We start from the raw sequence: 27,575 nt of genomic DNA on the forward strand, positions 1-27,575 counted from the left end.
CCAAGACTGAAAACTGTCCATGAGTGCACACACATTGGCCAGCAAACAGGTCACTAAGCCCCTGATCCTACAAGAACTGTATGAGAGTGTGTATCTCTGCAGCTCTGTAGAATGTGCAAAGCACCTGGTTAACATGGCCACTATACACTCAATTCATGTTCAGTGGATATTAGAATCTCTCCTTCTTTCTCCTTTCTCCCTCAGCATTTTGTGCTTCATTATGTAATTTAGGACCATCTACTTTATGTTAGGGTTAGTTTTATGCATGATTTTTATTCCTGCCAGATAATGAACTCTGTGCAGGCAAAGACTAAATCCTTTTAACACCTGATTTGTTTTGTTCTAAATGCCACATTATTCATGAGAATGGATACTAACTCTAGATTTTGAAGAGCAACAACTAGCTTGTTCTCATAAAGCATGAGGCAGAAATATTAGTAACAGATCTCTGAGTATGAACATAGTTTTTCACAGAACTTTGGAAAAATTATTTAAGAAGGAAGTAAAACAAATACCCAGATCTTAAGTATCTAATAAGCTTTGCAAATACAAAGCATTTCTCTTCACTTCTTGTCTCACAAATTAGCTTCTAAAATATTTTGTTCTGTACATAAGTCTTCAAGGTAAGCTACTATTTCAACCATATCTTTGAAACTCAGATTACAAAGTATGTACTGCTTTCTACTGCATTTGACAAGTAATCTACAGAGAATCTTTTAACTTAGGTTTGCTGTAGTATGTAACAATCAAATAATTTTGTCAATAATTTCACTGAGCATAAGAGTTCTGGGGTAAAGCCAACTTGTAAAACCGGTGTAGAGGTCTGGCAGAAATAAATACAGTTAACACATAATTCAAACATTTGTCATCGGTTTCAAGTATTTCCTTCACTAAGCCTTTACCAGCTGTGTGACTTCAGGCAAAAAAAGAAATCACCCCCCTGAGACTCATTTCCCTTTTATAACTGGAGAGATTTAAACCAGCTAGTCTTGTAAAGTCCCTTTAGCGTCTGAAATATGGGAGCCTATGTAGCCTTTCCTCATCTTTATTATTCTAGGAGTTGCCAGAAAACAGCCGAAGTCACCCATCTCCCTTTACCCCACACCACTTCCAACTCGCACCCCAGCAGACGTGAGTATAAAGATCAAAATGATCACGTGATGCGATTGCTGGTGGAAGGGTGAAGAGTCAGACCCCAGGGGATGCAGGGTCCTCTAGAGAGATATAAGTGAACCCCCTGAATTAGACGTATAATTTCTACTCACCCCACAGTCATTAGCTCCGTCTCCACACATGCCTACATAATAGCTGCAGGGGAAGGAAAAGGAAAATTAACGGTTTAACGCTGTGATTAATTCCCATCATAAGTAGCTCATACGTGATGTATGTGTGTCCTGAACACATGCGGAATCACGCTGAAGGAAAATGACTTGGAGAGAAATATTCCCAGAGGAAGAAAGTCCTTGTATATTTAAATTGTTTCAATCAATCACATGGAAATGATGGTGATACCGAGAAGGATGTCCACAAAGATGATCACACACTTCAAAAGAACTCCTGTTGGGTTATATCTACCAAGGCCAAGCTGAAGTGTGTGCAGTCACAATCATAGTGCTTCCCACACAACCTAACGCACAGGCCATAACCTAGTCCATCTGTGTTTTGGTTGCTGGCTGCCACTGAAAGCTTAGAGTGTGGGCAGTAGGATGAGAAGCATTTGGGAAATGGCTTAACAGATATAACCAGAGACATATATGCATATTCTAGATGCATCTTGGAGTGAAAATGAGCTAATATGCTCCCCATCTAAACCAGTTTGATGTGCAAACACAACAGTATAAATAGAAGAATAAGTTTTAAAGCTGTTGTTAAAGAATAGGAATTTCTGATGCAAGATGCACTCTGTCTTCTTAGTAAGTAATACATTGTAGGTAGTGATGAATGGCAATACTATTCAAGGCTCAGGGATAATTTGCCAAAAACACATGAAATAACACAGTCAACACAGGGAAATATGAAATGCTCAGATAATTTCCTTATTATCAGTAGACACATAAGAAATACCTATCTTTACAGGTCAAAAATGGTCAAACATAAAGAAATTCATATGGTTCAACCTGATCTTCACCTAGTATATATGAAAATCACCCTGTAAGCATTTGCTTGTGATCATGTACATATCAAGACTATGCACATTTGCTGAAAGTGGCTTCCTTTCTTCAGGCATAAGGCCTATATTTAGTCTTTATAACATGCGGAGAAGAATCTTACATCTTCTAGTATTGCCTGGATTCAGAATCAGTTCTGAATGATAAAGGTATGAAAAGGAAGATTGAGAAATTGAAAGGAAGCCTATCCTGAGACAGCATATATCTCCCTGGACTGATTTTTCTTTCGGGGAATATAGCTTTTCCAAAGTAAGCATTTAAGTTGGCAATATTTCTCAGGCATTTGAGAAGGGTAAAATTACTCTCTTCAGCCAATATCATATAATAACTATGTAAGTAAAATAGTCATTTTAGACACTGGTTACTAACCCAGCCTCAAGGCATTGTGGGAGTTAATAGTTAGTTTTTGAAACTTCCCCAAGAACGCTTAGGCAAGAAAAAATAACAGTCAAAGGCAGTCTCTAGATTTTACCTACTACTTGTCAGCAATTATCTAAAGTTTCACAACTGTCCATTCCTTTTCACTTTCTGGAAACCTGCAGTCCAGAAATTGTAATATTCCCAGCAAGTAATAGGTAGATCTGGTCTCAAGAAGACCCGTTTCACTCTGATGCGACTTGGTCATCTGTATTTTGAAGGAGATAGGAAAGTACTTTGTCTTTGTTTTTACTTCGGCCTCTATAGCTAAAACAGTAAAAATGCCATTACATCTCTTTCCTAGAGGACCAGAAATTATTCACATATCTTCTAATAGACCAATCTCAAATAAATGCAGGTGATAACACATGCTTCCCCATTTTCCCTATTCTGAGCTGTACAAACCCCTGTTGTTTCTTTTCTCTACATCGAGCAGGGGATCTTCCTCTAACTTAGGTCACAGAAGGAATGTTCTCTGGGATAAATGACTTCTAAAATGGCCCTCCTGGTATTCATGACGTATAATGCCCTCCCTTAAGTGTGGACAGGACCTTGAAACTTGCTTATAATGAAGAGACTAATGTGATGGGATGGGATGTCACTTCTGAGATGAAGATATGTAAGTGGTGACACCTCTCTCTCGGACTCTTCTTGTTTATTCACTCTCCTGGAAGCTAGCTGACACACTGCGAGCTTCCTCAAGAAATGACCCTGGTGGCAAGGAACTGAGGTCGGCTTCTGCCCAACAGCCAATGAAAAACTGAAACTTTTAGTCTATCCACCCCCAGAGAACTGGATTCTGCCAACAACATGAGTGAGGCTGGTGGCAAATCCAAGTGCTCAGATGACTGTGGTCCTGGCCAACAACTGATTACACCCTGTGACAGACTCACTTAGCCAGAAGACTCAGCTAAACACACCTGGATTCCTGAGCCACAGGAATGTAAAATAATAAGCAGTGTTATAGGAAGCCACTATGTTTGGGGGTAATTTGTTACATAGCAATAGATAAGGAATACACTCTCCTTTCATGCAATAACACCTACTTTAATTTCTGAAATTCTTCAACAAGGCTAGATTTCTGCCCAGGAGACATTCTTGCAAAAATAGTTCCATTCACCAGAATCTGGAGAGAAAAACAACTATTGCAATAAGATTAGAAAGACAAACACTTTTAAAATAAAAGAACAGCCCTGAAAAATTACTCCTGGCCACTGTGTTAATATAGCATTGGGTGGGGTGTCATTAGACCAAATGTCAAAAAAGGGAAAAAGGGGGATTTAGCGCTTTAATATTTAACGTTCACTCTCAGTTCTCCATCTCAAGTCTATTACTTTTTTCCAGGTCGTTTGTCCAAGATGAGGTAAGCTGTAGTTAATAACAGTAACTAAAACGCAGCAGAGCATACGGGATTAAGATGCTTAAGGAAACACAGTTCTTGTGACTAAACGCTGTCTCCATAAGTGCAGACTAAGCAGAAGAAAGAGCAATAAACTGAGAGGTGAGACTCAAGATTCTATTCCCAGCTCTGTCCCAAACTGCAAACCTTGGAGGGGTGACAACCTGTCTGAGTTTCCGCTTTCCCATCTCTCCAATGAGGAATTGCACTAACAGCTTGCTACAAGCCCTGAGGGGGTCTAGATTCTACAGTCCTTGACTGGCAAGGCAACAGAACTTCCAACACACTGCTAACTGATGGTTGCTGCCCTGGGCTTGCGCTCTACGCATCTTCTTCCCACTGACAGCACAACCCTACAAGGCGCTATTTTAAAATAGACACACAGCGACAAGATAACAAACGATTTTGAGAACAAACCACGAAGCCTTTGTTTCCTCCGGCTTGTAATTTAAGAATCCAGACAGGAAAGGGACTAGGGCTCAGCCTGACATGAGTTGGTGGCCTTCAGAGAGAAGCTGACCCCCAAAACAGGAGGCAGGTTTGGAACGACCTGATCTGGAGGCTCCCTCTGCTGGGGAGGGAGTGGGGAGAGAGGCCGGATTGGACTGGCTCCGGGGGCGGAGCGAGGGGCAGGACCAGGGCGCCCACCCTGAGCGGGAGGCCGCGCATGTGCAGAGTAGGCGGTCCCCGGAAAGTCCGGAAGGAGCAGTGCCCCTTTGCGGGTGTTTATTCTCCAACTCGGAGACAACCTCGCTCATCGTCACCTTCATTGTTCTTATCCTTTTTTGCTTCACTAATTTGAGGAGCAAAACACTTCATTTCTCCAGTACTTACCTTTGGAAGCAAGCTGTTAAAATGCTGAAATAGCACTTGGTATGATTTCCCACTCATAGCAAAATGGTAGCAGCTCCCTCTCTCTCCATCAGACACTGAACTGTTTCCAATGCTGATGTAAGTGTCCTAAAATTAAAAGGGCATTATTTCTACGTTGGCTCTTAAGGAATGTCTCCATTTTCCTACATTTTATGGAAGGAAGGGTATTCATGTTACATAACAGAGTGAGGGCCAGCAAAAACATAATGTGTAATTTGCCCAGTGAACTTGGTCTCATATGACGAAGACACTCAAAATGTATCCCCCCCCCACCATGATATGAACATAGAATGCCTCGGCAGCATGATTCTCTGGATCTTATCCTGGGAGCTAATACAAGTGATGTCAGTCTACTGAGGAAATCATCCCAAGGGCCCCATGAGTGAATCCGAGGAAGAACAGGAAACATTCTTCCATCCTCTTCCTACTCTTCATGCAACCTTTTATTTCCTAAGATCTCTTACCATTCATTCATTCGAAACCATGCCCAGTTTTTCCCTGTAAAAGAGGTAGACTCTTTCTCGAGAGCCTAACCTGACCTCTCTCCACCTCACAGTTAACCTCTCCCTCATCTTGCCCAGATCCTCTTCCACGTCCTGTGTTCCCCTGCAGCAGCACTGCTCCTTCTCTGAAACCCTCTCTCCTGCCTTTAACCTGTCAGTGTAGCCCCATCACTGGGTTCTAGCCCCAGCTGGCTCCGCTCCAAGAGAAAGCATCTGATGACTGGATATGCACTCATCATGTCAATAGCTGGTGATGGTTTTTCACGGAACGTTTCTCAGAGGGCCTTACATTTGTGTTGGAGTCTAAATTCAGATAGTAGAAAAGATGAGAACATTTTCTTCATTGGAAGAATTCATTAAAGAAAGCATCCTATTTGAAACAAAAAAATACTTTGATGTGTTACATTGGGAGGCTAGGTGATACACCCATCCCCTTGCAACTTCCACTGTAAAACAGCCAACAGAAGATGTGATGTCAAGTGTTCCCTTGAGGCAAGGACCGGATGTTTTTCTTGGAAATTGAGGAGAAAAAGTACAGTGAGAGGGAGCCAGAGAGGAGGAGAAAGCCTGAGACTGATGTGACTTCTCCCGGCAACGACAAACCTTCAGTAGAGGCGGTAAACTCCTAAGTGGGTAGCGTGAGTAGACTCTAAAAAATTAGCGGGGATCTGAGTTTCATCACGCACTGAAGTTGAGGCAACTTGCATTGATGCCGAGGCAGGTGGGTTTGCAAGGAAATCAGAACCTGGAATCCACTGAAAGCGGAGAGCCGGCTGTTACCTTTCACAGCCCACACAATGGATTTGAGCCAAGTAAAGGCACCTCTTCACAGGGTAGGGGCAGGGCTGCTCTGTACAGCTGTGCAGTTTGTGTGCTGCACAAAGGCCTCCTCTACACTGAACAATCTGAAGGGCTGGGCAGCCTGGAGGGAGGGAGCATATCTGTAATTTATCACCTGGAGGACCATCTCTTTGAATTCACACAAAGGCAGAGGAGCTACACTTAGTAATGAACTGTCAGGCTGCAGCTCACTCCCTTCACATGAAAGGGCTGTCCTGTTGCCAGTGCACGGGAAGCTTGCTACCTAGCGATCCCAGCATCTGTTCGCGTCATGTCACGGGTACAGTACAGTCCAAATGCCCATGGACCGGGCATGGCGGGGGGAGGGTATGGATTTGAATTTAATGTCCTGCTCTGCAGCTCACCAGTGTGTGTCTTGGGCAAGCTTACCTCTCTAGGCCTCAGTTTTCTCATTCGTAAAATGAATAGTTTGCTGAACTGTGTAGGGTAACCGAGGATCAGAGGGGGAAATGGATGTTAGTGAGTGGCTCTCAGTCATGTCTGCCCACTGGAATCACTGGGGGAGGGAGTGACGCTGGCTCCCAGCCTGGAGATTCTGACTGAATCTGTAGAGTCTTGGTTTTGGACGCTTAAAAACTCTTCTCCGGGTGATTTCTATGTGAAGCTGAGACTGAGACGTGCTGGTAGAAATGCTTAGATCTTTGTAATCTGTAAAACTCTGGCCAGATGTGAGGGACTTTTACCATGGTGACTTCTAACACCGAGAGAGGGCTGCTCAGGGTCAGGGCTATTTTCCATCTACCCAGGGCCACAAAGGGGCCTTTGATTATTCACTCACATTCTTTCCAGGTCCCCTTTCTTGGTTCTCCACCAGCTGCCATGTCACGGAGGCGGGGACAGACTCTTCAGGTTCATTGGCTTCAACAAGGATCACTTGGCTCCCTCGAGGAATCATTTCAGAATTCTTTGCAACAGTAATGGCTGTTTGAAGGTTGTCACCTAGATGACAAAGAAATTCAGTTGGCTTGCTTTGTGTATAAACCTCTCTGCATCCAGAACTGAGCTCGCCCTCCTCTAAGTGTTTATACCATATGGTTGGTGCCCTTGACCATATTGTTGGGGGGAATCTATTGCTTTCTGCCTTTTTCCATAACCATTTATCAAGCCTAGACAGTAGTCCAGCACTGTCTGCATCTCCCTCCCATAAGAGCATCGTGTTGTGAACATGGCATATTTCTAAAACATGCATAAATGAATAGATAAATTTTTAAGTGCTTTATGACGAATCCTCAGGAGACTAACGGCTTCAAGTGGTGACGGTCAGATGGGCCCGGCCTGATACCATAAACCCATTCTTGGGGTCTGGATTCCAGTTAAGTAGAGCACAAAGCACTTAGGGCTGCCCGTGTTGGGTTGGGTCATCACATGCCGTGCCTACCCCACTGCCCTGGAGGACAGTCCTGCAGAGACTCACACCCTTTACACAGAGGTCTCACTGGGCTTCTTGATGAGAACCCAATCTCATCTTTCAACATTTGCTGTGAGCCCACTAGCCCTGCACAGATCCTGGGTAGGAGCAGTGGGCATCAGACAGAGAGAGTGAGACCCAGTCCTGCCTCTGAAGCTCACGGTCGTGCTGTGGGGAGCTACACATGTTCCCAGCTAACTGGAGCGCAGGGTAACAAACTTGACAGCCAAGCATTTTTCTTTCTGTCTCAGTCACATAAACTCAGCTCACACGCTCTTTTTCTTATGCCTGGGATACAGGCAACCTGTCAGGCCTCCAGCCACCCGTACCGGTGATCATCACGGTCCTGATGCGGGCCTCACTCAGTTCCTTCAAGACGGGTTTGGTTTCCTTTTTCAAGCGGTTCTCCATTATGAGAAGTCCCAGAAATGTTAACTCTGACTCCACCTCCTCTCTTTGGATTCAGGGAGAAAGACAACATTAAAGGGTATCCATACAGTCTCAATGGCTGGATCGATTTCTTCTTTTGAAAATGTCTAAGTTTTATCAATGTAATACATGTACAGGTTTAAAAAACTAAGAAGAATTCCAAAGCTTATAGTAATGAAAACTAATAGTCCTTGTCTCTGCCGCACCTTACCCCTCCTCCTTCCCAGAGGCAACCACTTTTATATCTTTTGGCTGCTTTTTCCAGTTTTCAATTCTATTTAAAAAAAAATGTGTTTATCTTTCAACTCTTCTGTTGGTTTTTTAAAATTTTTGTTAGTCATATATTCTTTTTCATTTTTTGAGCCTGTAAGCATTTCAGCTTATTAGAAATTTATTAAGTACAGACTACACGTAGGATACTCTAGTAACAGCTGAATGTGGAATCACTTAACTTCAGCCTCCACCTGTAACCTTCAGTAAATACATGACATCATCCAAGGAAGAGTTTTCAGAATTTGAAATCGGAGGCTTGGAGTCTAACCGGGTTATATTCGTTATGTGGGACTTCTCCTCTGGAATAAAATAAATCTCAGGTGTTTCTTAAAAAGTAAATTTGGGGGCCAAGAGCTCTTTCTTGATCCCTCATTGTTCCTTTTTTCTGTCCAGGGTGGAGTTAAGATTGCAGGGAGAGGAAGAGGGAGGAGGAGGAGACCTCGGGAACTAACTTTTATACCTGCTATCAGCTAATCCCCCCTGTTCAGTGCCCTGAATCTCACCTCCACCTGCCATAGTACAGGACATGTCAGAGTCTCACCCTCTCTGGGGCTGCAGGGTAAACCAGCTTTCCTCTTGCAGTACCTCTCTCTGTCTCTCTGGCATGGTGTAGGCTACAGCTTCTTCTGTCCTGCTGATTCAGCTGCCATTCTTCCCCACCTACTTTGCATCGTACACAAATATGTAGAAATCTTTCATCTGAACTTACTGCTTTTCTAGTTTTCTTTCATACTGTTGGTTTTTTTTTCCCTATCACATTAGGAGGGTTTGGGAGGGAAATACTCAGGTGATCAGTTAACTTTCTTTAAGAGTAAGATCAGAGTTGGATTTCTCGATGAGAAATAATTCCAACTTGGATAGAACTAAAATGAAGCAGCCTCTCTCTGGAGGAGAGTGCAAGTAGCTACATCCTTTGTTCAAAAGTCCAGTCATTAAATCATGACTTTCAGATCTTATATTAGGCACTTTGGTGATTATTCAGATAATCAGATATAAATCCTGCCTTAGGGATCTGAGAGAATGTTATAAAATCCACCTTAAAACAGAATTCATTAAATTCCCATCATTTACATTGATGACTTTCTATTATAAATTGGATTAATGTTTTCTCATTAACTAAAACTAAAAGAAAGGTCCAAAAATCTTCTCACCAATTTATTTTGGTTTTGGTCTCTGTTTTATGACTCTCCTCTTGTTCACTGCATCAGGCACTTGGGCCTCTTGGGACGCTGCAACTTTCCAGCAAAATCCTGTATCAAGGCCTTTGCACCCACGGACTACGACTGCCTGCCATGGTCCTCCCCTGGATATCTGCATGCCTTGCTCCCTCACTTTACTCTGATCTCTGTGCAAACCTTGCCTCCTTGGAGGACTTCTCTGATCTCCCTGGGGAAAATGGCACTTTCTGTCATTTAAAAATCCCCTTAACTTACTTTATTTCTTTCCTTCAAGACATTTATCACTACCTGAGAATATTTTATAGATTAATTTTATTACCTGTTTCCCTCCATTAGGATGTAAGCTTTGTGAGGACAAGGATTTGATTTTATTCACTTCTGAATCCTCAGTGCCTTGATGAACATCTAACACATAGTCATGCTCAATAGAAATTTGCTGAGCTCATGAAAGGGTAAATCTTGATCCGGTATTTCTTCTGTTTTTAATTTTTAAATGATTTTTCCCTAAGTCCTCTCAAGAAACTCTCCTACTTCCCCTTTCTGACCTCAGTCTTTTGGAAGTTTCTGATTTTTCTCATTGGAAAACTTTGTTAAATATAATTTGATTCCTAAAAAAATCAAAACTCTATTCTTTCACCCTGTTTGAAACTAATAACTATATTCTAAGAAGCATAATCAATCCTGATATTCTCTGGGAAATCCTGAGATGTTTGAAAATCTAGCACATTTATCTTCATTTTCTTATTTTGTTATATTTATAATAATGTCCATCTCACTAGTGGCTTTTAAATGAGAACATCACAGCCGCCTGTATATGTGGCAGCTGCACAGTGGCCACAGTCCGTGTCTAGCAACATAAATCTTTTCTTCGCACATGACCTTAACTTCCATTATTAAAATTTGTACCTTGAAAAATTACAAAATCCTGTGTGTTATGGTTGCTCAAGAATAGCTAACACCATGAATGTTAAACCCGAGAGTGTCATTCATATATTTCAAAATGAGCTTTGTGAGTCTATTTGGAAGATTAAAATGTCATGGCTGAAAGGCTCCTTCAAGATCATCCAATCCCACATTTGATAGATGGGGGAAATAGATACAGTGTAAGAAAGGGATGGTGATTACGGATTCGATTAGAGTAGAGGGACTTAGGTTGTAAATAGCAATGTGGAGCCAAGGATATCCACATCTTATACACAGGGGCTAGTAACTGTATGTGAGTGAGGATCTCTCTAACAGCAACACAAAATGAAAGTAGAGAACGCATAAGATTTGTTAGTCAATTTTCCACAGTATTTCTCTACTCCTTTGTCATAAACAACTCAAAAACAACCTCTAATAACTGAGACAGAAAGAAAGAAAAACTAAGCTATAGATTATCCACTACTGTGGACAGTTTATCCCTGAATGTAGTTAAGAATACTGAATTCCATTCCATATAAGGAATGCAGTTTGCCCTCACTGCTTCTCCAGATCTGAGGGAGGTGTACTAGTGATTCCTGAAAGAAGCCAAGTCTGAAGGATTTGGAGGTCATTCAAAGTGCCAGCTGTATCCTCTCAATCTCTTTATACGGGGACCCCCGATCAGTCAGCCACGTGACAGTCCCAGGTTGAAGGAGGGATGGTCGTTTTTTGTGGGATGATGGAACACAGGGCAGAGATGACTCACAGGTGTCTGGGAGTCAGATCTCAACTGCCACCCTTGTTCCTCCAACAACCAGCAACGTGACCTGAGCAAGTCCTCCCCAGTGTGGGCCACCCCCAAACAGGGGGCTCGATGAGTGATTTTTCATCTCCAAGAGACTTCATGGGGTTTGAGCTGTCCATCATGCACCTCCAGAACTCACTCACCTCGTGCACACAGAACCTGCGCTGGTGCCAATTTCTGAGCTCCTTACCTTGCTAAACTCTCCACTTCTGAAAGCTTCTGCATCTTCAAGTTTTTGTGGGCAAGGGCAATGACACGGAAGCCTTGCATTGTGTAATTCCTCAGCTCCTGTGAGAAATTCTTGGGCACTGCCAGGAGAGAAGGGAGAGGTAAATGAAGGTCACATCGAAGGTGACTCAACTTCTAAGCAAGACTGGGATGCAGTCCAGAGACAGTCCAGGAGAGAAGAGGTGGAGGGAAGTAGATACAGTGCTGTGGTGTACAGGGAAAACAGAAAAAAAAAAAAAAGCACTGGATTAGGAGCTGGCTCTTGATCCTAATATTTGTCCTTCTGCTGACTGACCATGCATCCTTTAGCATCTTTCAGCTCCAATTTCCTCATCTCTATTGTAGGAATGAAATTCCCTCTGTCTTCCTTATAGGTCTGCAGTTAGACTGTGAGATCCTTGAGGACAGGACCAGGTCTTTTCCGTGTCTGTCTACCCAATCTCTAACATAGTACGTAGGGGATGATAGGGGTAGGCAAACATCTGCCAAACTGATCCAGAATAAGAGTGTCTCTGAAAGCATACTCCAAGCTGGAAAGCACTACATGACTGAATAAAAGGAAGGGTTACTATTATCTGTTGGCCAAAATGATGCATCACCTCAAGGACCAAATATACGAAGACACTGGAATTCCACTTGGAAGTAGCTGGTGACGTAAGTAAAAAAATAACTTTTTAAAATTCCAATAGTTTCAAAAATAACCAGACCATACAAACTATTAATTATATTGCTTACTATATAGCTGTGTGATTGCCTCCCAGATTCAACCATGCTGTATAGTTTCTTGGGCTGAAAATATGGCTTTACTGTACTTGGCCCAGCCCACATCACCTCTCATCGCTCTAGCCATTATATTCAGAAATCGGTAGGCAAACCCCGGTTCTCTCACTGATGTCGGGTTACATCTATGTTGAGAGCCGTGGACCCTGGCTGGCTGCAGCCTTGAAAAGTGCCAGAGCCTAAGACTTCCTGTTTCCCTCTCCTTGGTCCTTTCCATGCTCTGCCTCCAGCTGACTCCATCTCCCTTTCTAATGCTTATCTCACTACCCTCAATCTGCTTTTCAAAAGCCACCTCTAGTGGGGAGGGTATAGACCAGTGGTAGACATCGTGCTTAGCATGCACAAGGTCCTGGGTTCAATCCCCAGTACCTCCATTAAAAATAATAAACAAACAAACAAACAAACTTAATTGCCTCCCTCCACCCCCCTAACCCCCCCAAACAAACAAACAAACAAAAAGACTGAGTTGCAGTCACTCTACCTTGTTTTAACTTTCAGTCTATAAAAATATTTTAATAGAAAAACTACAGCTTCAGTTAAAGGCCACCAGCAACTTCATCAGTGAGGTATCATTACTCTATCAGAAATGAATGCCAAAGATGTGTCGTTCAGCAGCTGGGTGCCCTATGCACTGCCTGGGTTCAGTAAAGACAGACCTCAGGACTGCCTACCCAGATGAAATGATGGAAACTATTGATCCTCTAGATCAGGAGTCAGCAAACTACAGACCAAATCTAGCCCATTACTTGTTTTGGTAAATAAAGTTGTACTGGAACACAGTCATGCCTATTTGTTTGTTCACTACTGAGGGCTGCTTTCAGGCTCCAGTGGCAAGGCTGAGCAGTTGAGACAGAGATGGTGCAGCCTTCAAAGCCTGAAATATTTACTACCTGGCTCTTTGCATAAAAGTTTGCCATCTGGGCTTTATATACTGGATGACACAATGCCAACATTTGTATCTTTTGGCACGGTGATCATAACTAATGTTAATATATCTATAAAATCTTTATGGTTTATGTATTCTTATAAAAGTGTTAGAAAGGAGCACAGTATAATGAGAAGTGTAGTGGCTTAGATAGCAAACCACCTGAGTTCTAGCCTCTACTGCCAACCAGATCCCTGACCTTGGGCATGTTATGTCTCTCTTCTGCGCCTCAATTTACCCATCCATAATAGGAGGAGGTTGTGAGTTTCTCTATGTCCCCCTTCAGTTCAGACTTTTTGAAATAATTTTAGGGGTAATCTAATTTCAAGGAAGCTCTTGGCTCCCTAGTTCTTAAATACAGGAAAAAAAGAAATCACTGAAAATGATATTAACATATGTCAAAGATCAGAAGTTAGGACAAGAAGAAGAACTGGAAAGGCTACCAGAAGAATAAGAGGTGGAAAATGACAGACTGAAAAGAAAAAAATTGCAGCCAAGTGTAGACCATCATGAAGTTAATGGGAGCTCTGAGGAAGATCAAAGTCAGGAAAAGAGGGGTACTTCTGAAGTTAAAAAAAGATTCCAAGTAGAGAGAGAAGTTAAAGCAATCATTTGCCAAATCTAGAATTCTGTGCACAAGTTGATGGCTATCAGCAATTGTAAGGAGAATATAGATGAAAATCAGGAGGAAAAAGGCCAATTTTATCCAAATGAACTCATTTGAATGCAACAATATTCTTACAAATCTGAGCTGCATCTTCGAGATTGCATATGTTTGTAAGACTAAGAAATAATACAAATCAACTCAAAATCTGGCCCAGAAAGATGAAATTGCTGTGAAAATGATCAATTCCCTTGCTCTAACGGCATCTAATTTACTCTAATCACTTTTTTCCCCTAAAAGAATTATCTTTTTTATATTCTCCTCCCATTGATCTGTCTGAGGTTCCCAAAGTGGTATGAGCCTCGCAGGGGGTGACGGAGCACCCCTGTCCGCAGAATTATCCCAGTGTCCAGGCCTGTCTCTTTGGTTCCCTCTGAATGCTCCTCATTCTCACCCTCCCTGGTTCTCTGATCCCCGTGTCATTTCCTGTTCTGGCTCCTGATGCCCCACTGTGGTTGGGCTTTTCTGGCTGGACCATAGCCTGGAATTTACTCTCTGCTTCTCTGCTTTGAAATGATCACCTCTGCCTTTGCAGATCTACTGGGCCTACCTCCCACCTCCTGAGAAAACAACCACCTCCACATTCATTTGATTTAGGTTTGTTTGCTCTGTGTGTTTGAGCTTTTAAAATCCTGAAAGAGACAAGTGGCCATTAGTACCTGTTTCGGGTCTGCAGAACCCGGCCAACATCTCGGGGGCACCCTTCATGTAGACATGGAAGTGACTGTCCCCTGCCAGCTGAGCGACCACAGACATCCTCTGCAGGCTGGAGGAAAATGGAAACTGACACAAGACGGTGATGGCTTCCACGGGGCCCTGTGAGTACACCGAGACAGGGGAGCTCAAGACGCTGTTAAGTGGAATTCAGCAGATGCACACAGCAAGTAAGCTTGACTCTGCACTGAGCCCAGGGACACATGAAGTGGTGTATTGTCACAGCACTGATATTTTTCTGGCTGTGTTTAAGGTGATTCCCTCATCAAGCTGTCTGGTCTGAAGGACCCTTCCCCGTGGCTGTCTGGAGAAACCCCAATCATCTTCCAGACCAAGCTCGCAGGGCACCTCCTCTGGTGCTTCTCTCCCAGAAACAGAGTTCACTCCCACCTCTGGACTCCTGCTGTTTTTTCTTCAGCCTTTGTGACAGCACTTGGCACGTCGTATTGCATTTACTTGCACCTCTACTGATTTTTCCATCAGCCCACGTTTTCCTCCAACAGAGCCCAAGGTGTCTCGTTTTGAAATCACTTTATCCCTGAGCACCTAGCACAGTGCTCGAGCATTCACAAGTACCCTGTGAATGTTTGTTGAGTCAATTAATGGATAAATCCAGGAATCAAGGAATGAGCAAACCAACTATGGACACCGTTAGGATAAGCCAAAATAGCAGGAATATAAAAACACATAAAAGTCAGGGGCATTTCACCCGTTTTAAGGGGAAAGATTTATATAATTTGAAGAAGCAAATCATACCCGACTGGCTTTTGGTCCTGGTTTTATTATTATGTTTGCGTCTGACGTCCCAAATTCGCAGTAGTCCACGTTGCAATCTTCCAGTACCTGTTTTAAAAGGAAAACATTCATAGGATCACTTCGAGAAAAATACTAAGAAAGAACTACCTCTGATTGGCAGGACACTTTAATCTTTTCAGAGCCCTTTTCACATATTTTCTCTTCTAGGCCAATTATCTTAATATCATCTCTGTCCAATTTCTGTTGTGTTGGTTCATATTACGGACCTTATTGTAAAATGTCAAGAAGCCAGAATTATTGTGACCACATTTTAAGTAGTAATTGCTGAAAGAAATGCTAATGACAGCCCACTGGCTTTTCCTAAAAGGCATGTCTAGTAAATGGACGAAGGTTGAAGTGGAATCTACCCTCCAGTGTACCTGAGTGCATGACTCAAGAACTGAGTCTTGAGATGAGCACAGAACTATTTCTTATGCTCTGTCTATGTTCCTAGCCTAATTGGCTAACTTAGAGAGTTACAAGTTAGCTGTTAGCCGATTAGAAAGCGTATTTGACAATAGTTTGTATTCTTTGGATGTTACAACAGTATAAGTTATACCACCTGAGAAACTAATATTAAGCTAAAATATGGGAAAAGCAGTCAGATATGTAAACAGTAGAAGTCAGAAAATAGGAGACAACATCTGGTCTCTGCTCAATCATTTTACTTGTCCAGCCTTGGGGACATCATATCATTTCTCGAGATCTTGCTTTTTTCTGAAAAATATTCTGACCTCCCTGCTAGTAAACATTCTTAGAGTCTATAAGGACATTTTTCCTCCCCTTTATGTTTAGTGAAAAGCTCCTAACTACCAAAGATATTTAACTGGAGACTTTCTCATCCAGCTTTAAAGTCAGTGAACTATCTCACACTTTTATGCTTTGTTCGGAGTGGATACAACTGTTCTCACAGAGCTGATACTGTCGCTATTACAGTATTACGCATGAGACCCCAACCTGTACGCCGTTTGTACAGATAGATCAAGCCTCCTCCAATGGAGAGGGGGACACTGTTGGAACCAGGATCAAAGTCACATACAGCAGTAATGACCATGTGCAGCTCATCCCGGCGTCAACACCAATGATGCTGGTGAGGACGTTGCTTATAATCATTACACTGATGCCTCTCCACTACGATCCAGGAAAGTAATTTCGGTTTTGTCTTTATATCATACACTTCTTCACAGCAAAGACTTTAATTTTAACTTACTGATATCAGAAATTTCCCCATTTACCAGGTTTCTCCTATTATTACCTTAGCCTCTAGAAAGCTACAGTTTTTGTACAATAAATCTTTCAATTAGCCTTTTTGTGTTCTTCACGTCCCTACAATCATTTGTTTTCATTCCTCTACAACTTTGTTGAAATGCTGTCCTATACTTGAAGTGTCATTGTAAGAGCTTTAGAGCGTGTTTTGTTTTTTTTTTTTTTGAGGACAGAACAATGTAATTAATTAACTAACTAATGAATGAATGAATACCCTCAATTGTTTGGGCACTTTCCAATGCACGCAGCCTCTTCGGTTCACACTCTCAATGCTTCATAAATGAGGCGCTATTAGCAAAATGCACAGATGAGGTAATGACTCAGAGTCTTCATTCTGGATTTGGAGTCACGCAGCTGGAGAGCGGTGGAGTCGAGAGGTTTTCCCACTGCATCACGACAGCCACCAGGATGCGCTTATACCCTTCAAAAGTCATTCACACTCAGCTCAGGACACTGAACCTGCTGGATTGAGGGACCTCCATTTCGGTGTCGAGAACTTTCCTGTCTATCACAGCCACTACGAGCCACTCATGGTTATTTAAATTTAAATTACAATTAATTAAATAATAACATTTAAAATTCAGTTCCTCAGTTGCATACCCACATTTCATGTGTTCCGTAGCCACACGTGGCTAGTGGCTACTGTATTGATCAGTACTGCTTTAGACCAGGATGTCTCTGAGAGTGTTTTGTACCATGTTTTGGTCTGTCAAGGTTTTTGTGATGAAACAAGTTTAGCAAATGCTGCGTGTCATAGCCCCTGGTGAATGTTCACAATGCACCGCAGTAGATTAACGAAATCCCCATAGTCAAGAAATCAACTTAACCTTGTTTAAACAGTGGTTCCCAAATTTATTTGATCATGGAAACTTATTTCATGTCGGTCTCATTAACAAAGTCTTGGTGCAGAGGTTGGGAAATTCAGGTAGGACCAGACCTTCATTTGTATATTGCTATGAATCTGAGTGTCAACCGAAGTTAGGAAATAAACTCTCAGTATTTCTTTAAGTTTTCCTCATTCAGTTGAACTGAGAAACTGTCACCTTACCCAGGCAGTGCCTTCAAACATCTTGAGGTCCAGTGGGTCTCCCTGGATGGTCCCGTCCAGGAGGATCAGGGAGTGGCAGCTGGCCATGGCTGCACACAGAGGGCCCCATGGCAAAGCCCTGCCCGAGGTAAAGCTGTGGACTTCCTGGAAGCTGGTAGGGAAGGTAATCAGTAAGTTAAGATCTTCAACAAACTCATTTTGCACACCTTTCCCCTTAAATCTTACTGACACAAGCTTAACCTAACCGCGGTGCTCAAAACCTTTCACCATTCGCCATGCCCTGTATGATAAAGTCTGAGTACTTGGGTACAGTCACAGGGACTTTTGCCAGGTTACCGGCAGTCAGCCCGGGGGTGGCAGTCGTGAGGGAAGGTGCATAGCGGGAAGGCTCACAGCTGACACCTGCAGACTGCAGAGCTGCTTCTAGAAAGCCACACAGCCCAGGCAAGTGTCTCCAGGTGAATGGGGTAACCAGGATGGGAAGGAAGCCTACTTGCTGGTTCCTTTCTCCTTCAAGTAGAGCACGTGTGGACTCTGAGATGGTTCTCACTACTCGGCCCTTTGGCCTTTGTGCCTATTGCCTGAAACTCCCAGCATGGACATCCGGCATCTAAAACTCACTGCCCTCTTTGACTGTAGACTGGCTTGGCTTCACTTCTCTTCTCCCATCTTAAAGCTGAATAATAACTGTATCTAGCTGTTTCTACTTCCCCCAAAGTTTCAGAGTACTAGGAGCAAGGGAGGGAGAGAAGGGGTGGAAATCGCAAACCTCTCTTTCCCCTTTCAATGCTCTGGCCACCGGCGGCCCTGGACAAAGGCCTGAGCTGGGCATCGGAGCAGCCTGGAGCAGCGGCACATCCGAGCAGCCTGGAGGAGCGGCACATGGACAGGGCTAGAGCCCAGGCAGTGTATCGACCCCCGGCCCAGGTGTCTTCTGCTCCGTCTCACTGCCTGACTGCTGTTCCCTTGCGCCAGTGCTGCACCCGGCCCCATCACCATCCCGGGAGGCCCCTGGAAGACCCCTTCAATGACAGCAGCCTCGGCCACTGTCTGGAGCCCAGGCGGGCTACCCAGAACTTAAGAGCAGAGGCTTCTCCACTTGGACTGAGAAGACAGGTCCCGGCCCCGCAGAGAAGGGAGCTCAGGGATCCTCTCTGCAGACGAGCCCTCCCTCCCGTCTCTAGCTCTGTTCCGGGGGAGCACCTATGTGATCGCCCTCTCCCTTCCCTAGTGCCAACTTTTAAACCAAATTAGTAAAAATTCTAGCCTTATCCCCTTTGGAACCTCTCAAATGCTCTCTCCTTCAGATTGGTTTTCCTGGATCCATTCATTTTCAAAATTAGTCTCTACCTTTTATCCACTATGTTATAAAAATCAGGACTGCGTTTTCTATCACGTAGGACTGTTCATATCAAACTCAGGACTTGTTTTAGATGAAGCGATCATTATCATGTCTTCTCCTCTATTCTGATTTCCATACCGTAACTGCAAGCTTTTCCTCCGTACGTTGAAGGTGAGTGCATCTGCACCTCCAATCCCACTAGACTGTGAACCCCACGAGGGAGGAGATGGACGTCTTCCTCTCTGGATCTCCCACCTCATGAGACACCCAGGAAGTCTGTGCAGTTTTGAATTAAGCACAGTCCTGATTTCACTCTTTGCTTCTCTGCTTTATTCATTCAACTCCCTAATCATCCACTGTATTCAATTCCATTTTTCATGTGAAGTTTGAAGACCTACTTTCCCTGTCTGATTCTGAACTTAGAACTCATTTAATTTCACAACTTAGACTAATGGGGAGCTGGTACCAGCCAATTATTATATATATTTTATGTGAGATTCATCCCTCAACACTGGAAGGGTGGGTTAGAATGTCACCAAAATAGCCCCACCAATCACACATTTCCATCTTCACTGAAGTGCCTACCAGTTGTTAGCAGTAGGGACAGTCCCCCAGAGGTCCAGTCCATCTTCCGTAAGAGTACCAGTCTGGAAAAAATTAGCATTGTTTTAGCATAAGATTTAGAGCTTTTAATTATATGATAATTTACACAAAACCCCAGCTCCCAACAAATTAAAGTACATCTAATTGTCCCAAGCCCTTATTTTTTTTACGTCAAGTGTTTATTTTATTTTTATCGAAGTATAATTAATATACAATATCATGAAATTACAGGTGCACAATATAATGATTCAGCATTTTTAGAGGTAATGCTCCCTTTGTAATGATAAGATATTAACTTATTAAATATTTGTAAGCATCTAATTTTAAATCAGAGAAGAGAGCCTGAAAGAGAGATTGAGGAGGTGACAAGTGATTCCCAAAGGACCATGTTGGAAATTAGGTGAGTCAAGCTCTTAATTATTACAAAATGTAGGTGTTTTGTTTTTGTTTATTGTTGTGACTGTTGCTGTTGCTAAATGAGAAAGTTTCAGTGAATAGAAAGCCAACAAGAACCAGCTCGAGTTTGACTTTTCAGTTGGCACCTGCTGTCTGTCTAAAGCCGAGCTGGAAATTTCTTTGTCTTTCTTTTCAAGACTATTTCACGCACAGTCTGCCAGCTGGTTCACAGCTATTTCCTACAAATATGGGTGAAATGGTGACTGTCCAGATTGATAACGAAAACAAAATGTTGATAAAGGGCTTTGAGACTCTAGAGAGAAATGAAGTGCTAACATAACTATTAATTAACGCCCATGGGTGAGTTTACTGTTAGATCAAGAGGAAAATGGTTGGGAGATTTGATTTGCTGTATTATGGGCAAGTATTTGTCAGATAGTGTAACAGAGAAAGCAAAATGGAACTGAGGACTAACCTAGCACCTTCCGTCTGCTCATTGCCTCACAGTCAATCATTAATTACAGGCCCCGGTGTCTGTATGCAGTAGGCTAATAGCATTAGGCCTGCTTAACACCCAGCTCCAGAGAAAGGAGGTAACCCAGCTGCCCCAGCACCATCAAGGCAGAGCAGAGCATCTCCACACACGAGGGAACATCTTTTTAACACTGACACCCAGGTCTGTGACACTACTTTTCTTTAAAGTCATCTCTGTGTAAGACACTGAAATTTCCGGTTTTCTATCAAATGGTATCTCCTACCATGACAGCACATCACATTAGCATAATGCTTGCGGTGAAGTGCTCACAACTGAGCTCTCACTCTCACAACTGAGTAATTAGGATAGAGATATCCTCAGATTAGAGGTGAAATGAGAGTCCTTGGGGTTCAGGGGCCTGCAGGTTGGAGAGAAAGAACCAGAATCCAGCCTGTCTGGAGATGTCCTCCAGATGGCAAATGTTATATAAATTCTGCAAAGCATATTGAAAGACAAAGCCCCCAGTGGGCTTCTGGATTAAGGAAGTAAGGAATCTCGCTTTCATTAATTCATTTGGCCTTCATGGAGAGCTAACATGCTTTGCGTGAGTTATTCCTTGAAGAATAACAACAGGAAAAAAAAAACCAAACAAACAACAAACAAAAAAGACTATCTACTTCCTTCCCCTCTTGTATTTTATAAGGGCCCTCATCTGTGTGTTTAGATTCCAAATGCTCTTGAATTGTTCCACTTCAAAAAGAGTTAGCAACTTATTCCAAACTGGAATGTTTTCCTGATGATCAGATTACACTTTTAAACATCAGTATCCTGAACATGAAAACAGAGATGATACTGCAGCAAAACAGATATAGGACCATGTTATTTCTTTACATGAAAATGACCCTGATACAGTAAAACTAGCCATAATGGGAGAAAAAAAAACCCTAAATTATAGTTGCTGTTCTAAATGGAATAAGACAGAAAAAGAACACTTCTTAGCATACGTACTAGCCCAGTCTTGGGCTGAACTGAATAAAAAAGAAAGAGAAAACTTGTTTTAGTGAACTTATAACAAACCAATGTAAACTAGAAATAGATGGGAACAAATGTATTCAAAAGGTCTGTGGTGAATATCTTCTAAATTGAAACAATACTAGATGGAAATTCAAATAGCTGTAGAGTGCTTGATTCCAACATCGTATTGGTAGTTTTATAATATAAAAGCCAGAAAAAAACTTAGAGGTGATTCTAGTTCAACCTTCTTAGCTTAAAAAGTCACACAGAAACTTAGTGTCAAATTCAGGATTAGATGTCTCATTTTCCTGATTCCCAATCAAGAGTTCTTTGCACAATTCAAAACTACAATGAGGTCTCACCTCACATCGGTCAGAATGGTCATCATTAAAAAGTCTGCAAATGATAAATGCTGGAGACTGTGTGGAGAAAATGAGACCATCCTACACTGTTTGTGAGAATGTAATTTGGTGCAGCCACTATGGAAAACAGTATAGAGATTCCTTGAAAAATTAAAAATGGACTTACAACATGACCCAGCAATCCCACTCCTAGGTGGATGATAATCTGGATGGAGCTCTAATTTAAAAAGATACATGCACCTCAAGGTTCATAGGAGCACTATTTACAATAGCCAAGACATGGAAGCAATCTAAATGTCCATCAACAGATGACTGGATAAAGAAATTGTGGTATACAAGTACAATAGAATATTACTCAGCCATGAAAAAGAATGAAAAATGCCATTTACAGCAACATGGATGGACCTAGAGATTACCATACTAAGTAAAGTAAGCCAGAAAGAGAGAGAAAAATACATATGATATCACTTATATGTGAAGCCTTAAAAAAATGACACAAATGAACATATTTACAAAACAGAAATAGACTCATAGACATAGAAAACAAACTTATGGTTACCCAGAGAAAAAGGGAGGGAGATAAATTGGAAGTTTTGGATTTGAAGATATTAACTACTATATATGAAACAGAGAAACAACAAGGTCCTACTGTATAGCACAAGGAACTATGTTCAATATCTTGTAGTAACCTATAATGAAAAAGAGTGTGTGTGTGTGTATATATATATATATATATATCTGTATATGTGTGTATAACTGAATCACTATGATGTACACCAGAGACTAACATAATATTGTAATTTGACTAACTTCAATTTTAAAAAATGTTCTTTGCACAATAATATGCCATCAGACCTTACAGCATTTGGCCAAGCCTGCAGATGTGCAGTCCCTAACACAGTCAAACAAAGGAGCACATGAGGATGTGGAGGGAAAGCTTTATACAGGAAGTAAGATGAACACCTCCAGAAAAATTAGTTTTTAGAAACAGATGCATGTGTAATGAACATATTTTATAAATCTCCCTCTGGTATCCTAGACACTGGTGAGGCTGCTGGGTAAGTGATGGGAATCCCTATTAGGAGCTGATCTCTGGCCCTGAATCTAAAAGGAGGCTACTTTTAAGTTAACCCTGCTGATTTCTTTGCCAAAGGAAACTGAACAAGAACTGAAGTGATGTAGAGTTATGCCCCTTCCACCTGGGGACCAAGACATGTCATGTCTGCTCATGGTGTCTCTCCAGCTTGTCCTGGGCTCTCCATCCCTGCCCTCCTTGTCTGGGAAAATGAGCCATTTCTTCTGTTGTCCCCAGGTGGCCTCCTGACTTAGTGAGACAGGAGGGAAGGGGACAGGGCACAACCACTAAAGGAATGGCACAGCGATTGAGGTCAAACTGGTTAGAACCAAGATGGTGGAAGATTTGACTTCCAGTAGACCTTGAGCCTCATGGCACACTCACAGGCACTGTGACAGTTCCTCGGCTGATCATAAAAGGCCCAAAAGTGAGTGGGGTCCCAATTCCTGGACATCCCTGCCCCTCCCCCAAATTGTTGGAATAATCCTCCTACTCATTAGCATATGAAATTAGCAAGCCCATAAAAACTAACAACCCCGTACCTGGTGGTTGCTCTCTTGCCTTCTGATATGGCCCACACTCTGTCTATGGAGCACGTATCTCCCTGACTTTCCCTTTACTATGCCTCGTTCTTGAATTCTTTCTTGTATAAGACAAGAACCCATTCTCTGGCAGCATTAGTCCTTGCTCTCATCCCTTCTCACAAGTTTCCCAAATGGAATAAATAAAACAAACCAAGAGAGATGTCACGGATCTTAAAAAATCAGAAGGGCTCCCATTCTCCACTCCTTAGCTTGGCACATCAGACCCGCAGCAGTTGGGCTCCTCCCAAACAGCTGCATCCCTTCCAAGCAGCTGCATTCTTACTATCCATGGTCCCAGTCACCACATGCTGCAGCCCTCATTTCCCTGTTTTCTGAGCTGCTTGCCGCTGAGGCTGGGCCCATTCTGTCTGACAACCAAAGCCACAGCTCAAAGGGGACATCCCACCCATGGCAGGTAACTGCACCCAACATTTGGCTCATATCTCTCAGTACGCATCTCACTGTGTTTTCTTTGTCTACACTTCCCTTCTGGCTACTTCTTCAGCTAGTTCATGAGCTTCTCAAAAGTTAGGAATGTCTCGTGAATGGGGCTCTCTGCCAAGGTGAGTTAACCAAAAAGTGGCAAAGCCTTTATCAATTATTTGCATGCAAATGAACTGAAAACACGGAGAAACCAGGTCAGGTCCACATGCTTTAGAGCTAGTAAACTGGGTGCCCGAGGTGAGGGCGGGATGGAAGCTGAGATGGCTGACAGACACTGTATATCCCCTCCAGGTCCCCAACAGGAGAGCCACAGGGAGGGGTCTCGGGACTGTTCTGCAGCAGCTGTCCCCCACCCCCCACCCCCCAAACACATTTCTCCTCTGCCACCTTTCCAAGGCCCTAAGCACAGACAACCTGCCCTAGTCCTGAATCCTGATATCCTAGGAAGCAAAAGAGGAAAGAGGATCCAGAGTGTGTAAACATGAGTCCTGGTCCACTCCCCCCTTTTCCTTAAAAGAAGCAGCAGAGGAGAAAGGAAGATGCTCACTTAAGCTCTGGACAAAGTGCTTCAGGGAACAGAAGTGTTCCTCATGTTTTTTGCCAGAAAAAATCACTTAGTCATAAAAGTCATGACATTATGAGATGGTTTTGAAACCTGAAACAGGCACAAAAATATTAAATTTCACAGGGAAGAAATTCATGACATGATGGCTAAACTACTTCCGTAAGACTTGGGAAAGCAGAAGCGTGATCTAGAACGTGATCTCCTACTAGCTCACTTGGTGACCTTCTCTGGCCTCAGTGTTCCCATCTGTAAAATGGGGGCGTTGGACCGGACAGTTTCTGAGGCCCTTCCCAACTCGGTTGTGTCCTGAAAGTTGGTGACCTCCAACCTGGAAAGCTGAGCTCATACTTTGTCGAAGCACACGAGGTTGATTTGTCCACACATGTTGATTCTCTGCGGGGAGATACAGAAGATTTTCTTTTTTCTCAGCCTCTTTTGTGCATACACGATGCCTGTGGTCAGGGCAGCGGGCAGCACAGCAGGGACAGTCACGGTCAGGAGGAGCAGGGCCATGGCTGCAGTTTCTCTTTGAGAGACCTAGGGAGAGGAGGGATGTGCAGGTTAGCCTGCTCAGCGTTCCTGCTTCCCAGATGAAACTGGCCTCAAATTCCAGCCCCACTGGCTTTGACATTCTGCCTCGCTCTGTCCAGGCTCCATTCTACTGTCACCAATGTGCCCTGGCCTCCTCTGCCCTTCTCTCCTTTAAAAATGCTCCCTGAGGGCTTATTTCAGGTTGAAATGACTAGCCAGAGCTCAAGTTTGAGCATGAACATTACAATTCTTATGACTGTGTTTTTGCCTCCTTTCCTCAACACACATGCCATCTCTGATGCCATTAGTTTGGACATTGTAAACAGACCACTCAGGCCCAGTTTCATACCTGTGTTTAGATCTTTTTATTTACAATGTTTTATTCCTCCCTATAAGCCCACACTGCTAAGATCCCAGCATGTTTTGTGGAAAAGACTACACGATTTATAGCAGAATCGGACTCTCAGGGCCAGAAAGGACCTCGGAGGTCATTGGTGACCACCCTTTCCTCTACAGCCATCACAACTCTTAAGAGAGACATCCGAATGAAACCAGAGAGCCTGAAATTTTAAAAGGGAAGTGGGGATTCATACAGTACACAGCTCTGTAAAAGTAGACATTTAATTTCATCTCAGAAGCTAACAAGAACACAGGGAAACTCACTGACTGCATGGTGTGTTGGGTAAGCCATGGACAATGTACACACTCAAATACTTCAACACTCTCCAATAGTCCAGACTTCTAGGCAAGGCATTCAAGGTCCCCTTCAATCTGGTCTACTCCTACTTTGCTAGACTCATCTCTTAACTGCTTTCTGGTTCCAGAATCCCTCTGTGCTTTTCTTCCTTTGCATTTTGCTCATTCAAATTAGTATATCCTTCCTGCTCTCTGATACAGCTGACTAAATCCTCCCCATCAAATCAGGCTTGAGACATGTGTGTTTCCCCTGAGGCTGGTTGGACTGGGATCTCACAAATGCCACAAAAGCAGTAACCTCTCACGACTACCCAAGTGGTGAAAGAAAGCTATGCTATTAAAAGCCTCACCCCTAGTACTTACTCCGTGGTACATATATACACCAAGGGCATAGAAAAAACCCATGACTCCAAGGCAGGCCAGGAACACTATGAACTTGAAGGCATCACTGTACAATTTGAAGTTCAGAGGCCGGGGGTAAAGGATGGATCTCACCAAGTCCCCTTTGGCTGTGTTGTAACCTACATGAACATAATCATACATAGAGTAAGGTCCTTCAATACAGTTTCCCTTAAAACCAAAAAAAAAAAAAAGGTTTGCATTGAATTAAGAATTCGTTAATAGGATCACTTGAATATGGAATTCAGAAACAGCATTGCTGTGACCTAACAGTGTATTTATGTTTATTGTTCTTACAGGTTGCCAGGAACAATAAATCGCGTTCACTTGGCCCTGCTCGATTCCTCTTGCTCTGGGAGTCAGTGGTCCAGCGGCTCCTATGTAAGTACAGCTCCCCATTCACACGTGGGGTTAAGGAAGAGAAGGCTAAGGGGGCTGACAAAGGTAATGACCAGAGAAGATGAGTTGCTGAGAGAAGAAGACTTTAGAGCACAAATATGTGTTGAAAATAACAGAAAATTAAGAGAAAAATAAAGCACAAGGCAAGTAATCTTACATGTCTCTGATCATAGCATCCTAATGCTCAAAAGCTTCCAGATCCCACAAGTTTTAGAACCAAGTTCAAATTTCTAGGCATGGCATTTGGGGTCCCTTTCTGTTTGATGTACTCTTGCCTCTCTAGACCTATCTCTTAACTGCTGACTGGTCCCAGAAGACCCCCAGGGATTCCTCCCTTTGTGTTTTGTAGACACAAGTTAGCATATCTTTCTGATAGGATTGGCTAAATCTTTTCCATCCTATCAGGCTTGGCTCAAAATGCCAACTCTTTAAATAAGTGTTTACAGAATTTTGCTCCCATACCTCATACCCAAAATAATTTCTTCCACTCTCTGGAGTCCCTGTAACACTTGGTCACATGATGTCTCTCACTGCCCCATGTTTTAGTTAGCTATAAATCCATCTGTCTCTTGTGCCAGACCATAATCTTCTTTAAGGGCAAGGTATCTCACAAATTTTTTTTCTTTAGCTCTCTGTGCATAACACTTAGTGGGTAATCATTGATGTCTAAAATATTGGCAAAAAAGATTCACTACCATATATTCCAGATAAGAATCAGTACTGTAAGTATAAAACATGCCTTCATCCCACTGCTTGGTGAACATCTGGTCTCCACAACGTGGCTTTGCAGGCTTTGGAGAAAAGGAGGGGAGTTTCCTCTAACCTGTTGCCCTAGCATTTTACCTGCTCAGGTCAGGGGTTCGCATGCTCTCTACCCTTTAGCTTCTGCTTAGGCAGCAGTTTGAGGGATGTTCTCATGCCCACTTTTTGAGCATTAAAAAAAAAAACCAAACCTTGATATATTTAATTTTAAAAAATCTGGTAGATCAACTGAATAATACACTAAACTAAAACATAGAGATATCAAATGATGTGTTTTGCATCAGTGAATAT

General features: G+C 42.8%; 1 protein-coding gene across 1 annotated transcript in view; it reads right to left on the bottom strand.

The window, feature by feature from the left end:
• ATP13A5 (ATPase 13A5) overlaps positions 1-27,575 on the bottom strand; it is a 99,406-nt gene that overhangs the window by 24,833 nt on the left and 46,998 nt on the right. The window contains exons 11-22 of the mRNA XM_006200950.4: positions 26,088-26,245; positions 24,846-25,034; positions 19,565-19,626; positions 17,638-17,788; positions 15,285-15,371; positions 14,474-14,630; positions 11,408-11,525; positions 7,959-8,083; positions 7,000-7,160; positions 4,819-4,944; positions 3,632-3,711; positions 1,266-1,308 (exon numbers count right to left, since the gene is read on the bottom strand). Of these exons, the coding sequence (XP_006201012.2) occupies positions 1,266-1,308; positions 3,632-3,711; positions 4,819-4,944; positions 7,000-7,160; positions 7,959-8,083; positions 11,408-11,525; positions 14,474-14,630; positions 15,285-15,371; positions 17,638-17,788; positions 19,565-19,626; positions 24,846-25,034; positions 26,088-26,245 (1,457 nt within the window). The remainder of the gene's footprint in view (positions 1-1,265; positions 1,309-3,631; positions 3,712-4,818; positions 4,945-6,999; positions 7,161-7,958; positions 8,084-11,407; positions 11,526-14,473; positions 14,631-15,284; positions 15,372-17,637; positions 17,789-19,564; positions 19,627-24,845; positions 25,035-26,087; positions 26,246-27,575) is intronic.

The sequence above is a fragment of the Vicugna pacos genome, chromosome 1 (genome assembly GCF_048564905.1).
Source record: "Vicugna pacos chromosome 1, VicPac4, whole genome shotgun sequence".
In the NCBI taxonomy this organism is placed as follows: domain Eukaryota; kingdom Metazoa; phylum Chordata; class Mammalia; order Artiodactyla; family Camelidae; genus Vicugna; species Vicugna pacos.